This window comes from Myotis davidii, unplaced genomic scaffold, assembly GCF_000327345.1.
Source record: "Myotis davidii unplaced genomic scaffold, ASM32734v1 scaffold717, whole genome shotgun sequence".
Lineage (NCBI taxonomy): Eukaryota > Metazoa > Chordata > Mammalia > Chiroptera > Vespertilionidae > Myotis > Myotis davidii.
This window is the reverse complement of record NW_006287913.1, coordinates 13,330-20,950: the sequence shown is the minus strand read 5'-3', so window position 1 is coordinate 20,950 and position 7,621 is coordinate 13,330. Positions and strand designations below refer to the sequence as shown.

Genomic DNA, 7,621 nt, shown 5'->3' with positions numbered 1-7,621 from the left:
AATTGTCCCTGGACCAGGAGTTTGTCTGGGAGTTCAACCGAGGGGCGGGGCCGGCCAGGGGAAGGGAGAGAGGGCCCAGCTGGCAGCCATCAGCCGCTAGGAACCATAGGAGTGCACGAATTTTGTGCACTGGGCCTCTAGTATATATGTCTGTGTGACTGTGTGTGTGTGTGTGTGTGTGTGTGAGCCTGGTGTCTGCAGGGCCACAGCCTCCCCTGTGTGTGTGTGTGTGTGTGTGTGAGCCTGGTGTCTGCAGGGCCACAGCCTCCCCTGTGTGTGTGTGTGTGTGTGTGTGAGCCTGGTGTCTGCAGGGCCACAGCCTCCCCTGTGTGTGTGTGTGTGTGTGTGTGAGCCTGGTGTCTGCAGGGCCACAGCCTCCCCTGTGTGTGTGTGTGTGTGTGTGTGAGCCTGGTGTCTGCAGGGCCACAGCCTCCCCTGTGTGTGTGTGTGTGTGTGTGTGAGCCTGGTGTCTGCAGGGCCACAGCCTCCCCTGTGTGTGTGTGTGTGTGTGTGTGAGCCTGGTGTCTGCAGGGCCACAGCCTCCCCTGTGTGTGTGTGTGTGTGTGTGTGAGCCTGGTGTCTGCAGGGCCACAGCCTCCCCTGTGTGTGTGTGTGTGTGTGTGTGAGCCTGGTGTCTGCAGGGCCACAGCTTCCCCTACATGTGTGTGTGTGACTGTGTGTGAGTGTGTACACATATATATGTATTTTTTTAAAAAAATATATATTGTATTGGCCCTTACCGGTGTGGCTCAGTGGATAGAGCGTCTGCCTGCGGACTGAAGGGTCCCGGGTTCGATTCCGGTCAAGGGCATGGACCTGGGTTGCGGGCACATCCCCAGTGGGGGGCGTGCAGGAGGCAGCTGATCGATGTTTCTCTCTCATCATCGATGTTTCTAACTCTCTATCCCTCTCCCTTCCTCTCTGTAAAAAATTAATAAAATATATTTTAAAAAATAAATGAATAAAATAAAATAAAAACAGGTCCACAGACTGGGGGGGGAGGGGGAGAAATAAACACAATCCCCCTCCCCCCAACAAATAAATTATTTTAAATAAAAATTAAAATGGTGTCAGGGGGGGAGATATAGGACCGTGACGAAGGTTAGGGTTAGGGTTAGGGTTAGGGTTAGGGCTCGTACCTGGAAGTTCCCATGGTGGGACTCGAACAGCCCCGCGAAGGTGGCCTTGGGGTCCGGGACACTGGGCATCAGCAGCCTTTTCACTCTGAAATGGACACAGAGGGGGGCCACGGGGTCAGATGGGGTGACCCCCCAGAGCAGGGGGGTGGGGCTGCCCCTCCAAGGGCTGAGGGTGACCGGATTCCGACCTCAGAGACGCAGACCCCACGGGGAACTCTGTCCTCGGTCTCAAGGTGCGTGCCCTCCTCCCCCCAACCCCCCAATTTATACCCCACAGGCACCCCAACCTCAGCGTGCAGGGGAAGCCCACACCAGCAGTGGGGTGTGGTCCCCTGTAGAATAAAAGCTTAATGTTGTTGCCCTGACTGGTGTGGCTCAGTGGATAGAGCGTCAGCCTACAGACCGAAGGGTCCTGGGTTCGATTTTGGTCCAGGGCACGTGCCTCGGTTACAGCTCGATCCCTGGCCATGGTCAGGGTGCGAGCAGGAGGCAACCAATCCATCTCTCTCTCTCTCTCTCTCTCTCTCTCTCTCTCTCTCTCAAAATCAATGGAAAAATATACCTCAATGTTGGATTAACCAATAAATTCCCCAAAAAACATTGATTCAAGTAGTGACAGGCAGCCTGGACCCTGAGTCATTGATTGCCTGGTTACAATATCACCCCAAATATGGATGATTGGAATATTGATTCTTTTTAGTCGAAAGCCGTAGAGGGGATCGCTCTGACCTCCCCCGCCCCCTCCCTGAAAACCAGGCGTCAATATTTCCTTTTTGCAAAGGAAGTTTCAGTCTGTCAGGGGCACCCCCCTCGCCCTTATCAGGGGGTGAAGGGTGAGTGTTATCACGGAGGTGACGTCGAGAGTTCTACCCAGAAAAATCTTTATCTACCGTTCGTTTCCTTCCTACGTCTTCTTTCTTTGTAATTCTTTAAAAAATTGATTTCAGAGGGGAAGCATAATAGTCCACATGTTGTAGAGGGTTCATAAATGTTGGGATATGTTTTCTTCCATTGAACGTTACCTAAGAGCTGTTAAGGGGGAGGATTCCTAAGGAAAGGATTTCTTTATAAACACCTCTGAAGTGGAATATTTATCAGATCTAGGCCTGTGCTAGGCGACAGGTATACAAAAACGGAGAAGACCTATTCTCCACCTTAAGCATATCAACCAAGCATGGGAGACAAACCTCTAAAGGAATCATTGCCTACCCTGAGATGAATGTCATTGTAGACCATTTGCATGGTACAAGGGTGGTCCTGGGGAGCCACACTGAGTCTGCACAGAGTGCTTAAGGAGAAAGTGCCCATGCTGTTAAAGGATGTTTGCATGGATGGATGGATGGATGGATGGATGGATGGATGGAAGGATGGATGGATGGAAGGATGGATGGATGGATGGATGATGGATGGATGGATGGATGATGGATGGATCAATACATAGAAATGGAACAGATCCCAATCTATATTATAAAAGACCAGTGACCGTAACGCCGTAACGACCAAACAACCAAACGACCAGTCACCAGGGGGTGCACTAATGGGTCTCACTGGCGCGACAGGTCTGGGGTCTTGCACGATTTTGCGAGCTGGGTCTCTATTCTATAAATATATAGATTGATAATAGTTGATTAATAAATGGATGGCTGGATAGATAAATGGATGGCTGGATAGATAAATGGATGGCTGGCTGGCTGGCTGGATGGATGGATGGATGGATACATAGATGTATGTCCATGAACTGGACCAGGAATCAAACCCGGGACCCTTCGGTCTGCAGGCCGACGCTCTATCCACTGGGCCACACCAGCCAGGGCTGAAATCAATATTTTCTTAAATGGGTCGATCAGTGTAGGAATGGGACACTCCACTAAATAAGCCGGTTTTCCTCTTTTTCCCCCCACGTCTGTGTGTCTGTCGAGACCCCACGCGCGGGCCGTCCTTACCTCTGGAGTTTCCACACACACAGGAGGAGGAGGAGCAGGGTCAGGAGGGCGGCCAGGCCGTAAACCAAAACGGATTTGGGGAAGACCCGTTCCTCCTGGCACGAGTCTGAGGCGGAGCAGAAGGAGATGCGGTTAGTTTTCACACGGAGAGTGGGTCAGTCCGTCCACTTCGGTCGGGAGGATCTTGGAAAGAGAGAAGGGTCCTGGACAGACACGCGTCAGGGAGTGGAGGCCCCAGTCACTGGATTTCGGTTATCACCTATCAGCCAGCCATCCATCCATCCTTCCATCCACCCATCCATCATCCATCCATCCATCCATCATCGATCCATCCATCATCCATCCATCCATCCATCCTTCCATCCACCCGTCCATCATCCATCCATCCATCCATCCTTCCATCCACCCGTCCATCATCCATCCATCCATCCATCCTTCCATCCACCCGTCCATCATCCATCCATCCATCCATCCTTCCATCCACCCGTCCATCATCCATCCATCCATCCATCCTTCCATCCACCCGTCCATCATCCATCCATCCATCCATCCTTCCATCCACCCGTCCATCATCCATCCATCCATCCATCCTTCCATCCACCCGTCCATCATCCATCCATCCATCCATCCTTCCATCCACCCGTCCATCATCCATCCATCCATCCATCCTTCCATCCACCCGTCCATCATCCATCCATCCATCCATCCTTCCATCCACCCGTCCATCATCCATCCATCCATCCATCCTTCCATCCACCCGTCCATCATCCATCCATCCATCCATCCTTCCATCCACCCGTCCATCATCCATCCATCCATCCATCCTTCCATCCACCCGTCCATCATCCATCCATCCATCCATCCTTCCATCCACCCGTCCATCCATCCATCCATCCATCCATCCTTCCATCCACCCGTCCATCATCCATCCATCCATCCATCCCTCCATCCACCCATCCATCCATCATCCATTCTTCTACCCAACATGTATCTGTCTATCCATCCATCCATCGTCCATTCATCCATCTATCCAATATCTGTCCATTTATCCATCCATCCATCCATCATCAACCCATCCCTCTACCCAGCATGTATCTACCTGTCGATCAATGCATCCATCATCAATTAATCCATCTATCCAATATTTGTCCATCCATCCATCATCCATCCATCTACCCAACATGTATCTATCCATCCATCCATCCATCTATCCAATATCTGTCCATCCATCCATCATCCTTCCATCCATCCATCTACTCAACATGTACCTGTCTGTCCATCCATCCATCCATCATCCATTCATCCATCTATCCAATATCTGTCCATTTATACATCCATCCATCCATCATCAACCCATCCCTCTACCCAGCATGTATCTACCTGTCGATCAATGCATCCATCATCAATTAATCCATCTATCCAATATTTGTCCATCCATCCATCATCCATCCATCTACCCAACATGTATCTATCTATCCATCCATCATCCATTCATCCATCTATCCAATATCTGTCCATTTATACATCCATCCATCCATCATCAATCCATCCATCTACCCAACATGTATCTATCTATCCATCCATCATCCATTCATCCATCCATCTACCCAACCTGTATCTGTCTGTCTATCCATCCATCCATCTATCCAACATATGTCCATCCATCCATCATCAATCCATCCATCTACCCAACATGTATGTATCTGTCTATCCATCCACCTATCCATCATCCATCCATCTATCCAATATCTGTCCATCCATCCATATATCCATCCATTCCTCCAATCCATCCATCCATCCATCCATCCATCCACACAACATGCATCTATCTATCTATCCATCTGTCCATCATCCATTCATCCATCCCTCCAATATGCATCAACCTATGAACCAGGAGGTCACAGTTCCATTCCTGGTCAAGGGCACAGGCCCAGGTTGTGGGCTTGATCCCCAGTGGAAGGCGTGCAGGAGGCGGCCGATCCATGATTCTCTCTCATCATGGATGAACAAGCATTATTACCTCGTGGCTGCCCCCTCTGCTGGTGGATCACCTCCGACCAGTCGCTGGGGTAGGTTGTGCGGGATGGATAGGTGGGCTCCGTGGGGGTCACTCTGGCTCGAAAGGAGTAGCATTTCTCAGCATCCAAGTCCTGGATGGTCACATTGCAGGTCTTCTCTGCCTTTGGCTGGAGGAGGGAAAGCAAACAACAAGGTCGGTGACCTGATGTGTAGGTAGATGTGTAGATAGTAGCTGATATAAATAGAGGATAGATGATGCATGGATGGATGGAAGGATGGATGGATGGATGGATGGATGGATGGATGGATGGATGGATGGATGGATGGATGGATGGATGGATGGATGGATGGATGGATGGATGGATGGATGGCTGGGTGGATGGATGCATGGATGGATGATGGATGCATGGATGGATGGGTGGGTGGATGGATGGATGATGGATGGATAGGTGGATGGATGGATGATGGATCGGTGGATGGATCGGTGGATGGATGGGTGGATGGATGGATAGGTGGATGGATGGATGATGGATCGGTGGATGGATCGGTGGATGGATCGGTGGATGGATCGGTGGATGGATCGGTGGATGGATCGGTGGATGGATCGGTGGATGGATCGGTGGATGGATCGGTGGATGGATCGGTGGATGGATCGGTGGATGGATCGGTGGATGGATCGGTGGATGGATCGGTGGATGGATCGGTGGATGGATCGGTGGATGGATCGGTGGATGGATCGGTGGATGGATCGGTGGATGGATCGGTGGATGGATCGGTGGATGGATCGGTGGATGGATCGGTGGATGGATCGGTGGATGGATCGGTGGATGGATCGGTGGATGGATCGGTGGATGGATCGGTGGATGGATCGGTGGATGGATCGGTGGATGGATCGGTGGATGGATCGGTGGATGGATCGGTGGATGGATCGGTGGATGGATCGGTGGATGGATCGGTGGATGGATCGGTGGATGGATCGGTGGATGGATCGGTGGATGGATCGGTGGATGGATCGGTGGATGGATCGGTGGATGGATCGGTGGATGGATCGGTGGATGGATCGGTGGATGGATCGGTGGATGGATCGGTGGATGGATCGGTGGATGGATCGGTGGATGGATCGGTGGATGGATCGGTGGATGGATCGGTGGATGGATCGGTGGATGGATCGGTGGATGGATCGGTGGATGGATCGGTGGATGGATCGGTGGATGGATCGGTGGATGGATCGGTGGATGGATCGGTGGATGGATCGGTGGATGGATCGGTGGATGGATCGGTGGATGGATCGGTGGATGGATCGGTGGATGGATCGGTGGATGGATCGGTGGATGGATCGGTGGATGGATCGGTGGATGGATCGGTGGATGGATCGGTGGATGGATCGGTGGATGGATCGGTGGATGGATCGGTGGATGGATCGGTGGATGGATCGGTGGATGGATCGGTGGATGGATCGGTGGATGGATCGGTGGATGGATCGGTGGATGGATCGGTGGATGGATCGGTGGATGGATCGGTGGATGGATCGGTGGATGGATCGGTGGATGGATCGGTGGATGGATCGGTGGATGGATCGGTGGATGGATCGGTGGATGGATCGGTGGATGGATCGGTGGATGGATCGGTGGATGGATCGGTGGATGGATCGGTGGATGGATCGGTGGATGGATCGGTGGATGGATCGGTGGATGGATCGGTGGATGGATCGGTGGATGGATCGGTGGATGGATCGGTGGATGGATCGGTGGATGGATCGGTGGATGGATCGGTGGATGGATCGGTGGATGGATCGGTGGATGGATCGGTGGATGGATCGGTGGATGGATCGGTGGATGGATCGGTGGATGGATCGGTGGATGGATCGGTGGATGGATCGGTGGATGGATCGGTGGATGGATGGGTGGCTGGATGGATAGGTGGATGGATGGAGGGATGGATGGATGGATGGATGGATGATGGATCAGTGGATGGATGGGTGGATGGATGGATGATGGATCGTTGGATGGATGGATGGATGGGTGGCTCAATGGATCGATGGATGGGTGAGTGGATGAATGGATGGATGGGTGGATGATAGATCATATGATAAATGTGTACATTGCTATTAGATGACTAATAAATGGATGGATAGATAGATGATGGACAGATGGAATGACGTTTTGTCTTCGTCCTTGGAACAAAAGTTTCCTTCTCTCAGGCATCTGGACATCTTGGGTAACTTTCCCTTTTTTGCCCATTTCTGTGCCTCAAAAAAACCAGCAAAAAACCAACAACCAAAGAAAAATACCCAGCCCGGCCAGTGGTTGAGCAGCGACCTATGAACCAGGAGGTCACCATTCGATTCCAGGTCAGACCACCTATAATCCTAGAGTAATTCCTTTAAATAAATCTCAATACCTCTCTCTCTCTCTCTCTCTCTCTCTCTCTCTCTCTCTCTCTCTACCTCTCTTCCTCCCTCTCCCTCTCCCTCTCCCTCTCTCTTCTATCTATATATAAAAATATATTATAAAAAAAAAA

At 51.4% G+C, this 7,621-nt stretch overlaps 1 protein-coding gene across 1 annotated transcript in view; it reads right to left on the bottom strand.

The window, feature by feature from the left end:
- Nucleotides 1-7,621, bottom strand: part of LOC102771421 (cytokine receptor-like factor 2) — a gene marked incomplete at its 5' end in the record, with an annotated part of 38,245 nt that overhangs the window by 25,206 nt on the left and 5,418 nt on the right. Inside the window, 3 exons of the mRNA XM_015561323.1 lie at nucleotides 1,140-1,224; nucleotides 3,083-3,188; nucleotides 5,103-5,268. Coding sequence (XP_015416809.1) covers nucleotides 1,140-1,224; nucleotides 3,083-3,188; nucleotides 5,103-5,268 — 357 coding nt within the window. The remainder of the gene's footprint in view (nucleotides 1-1,139; nucleotides 1,225-3,082; nucleotides 3,189-5,102; nucleotides 5,269-7,621) is intronic.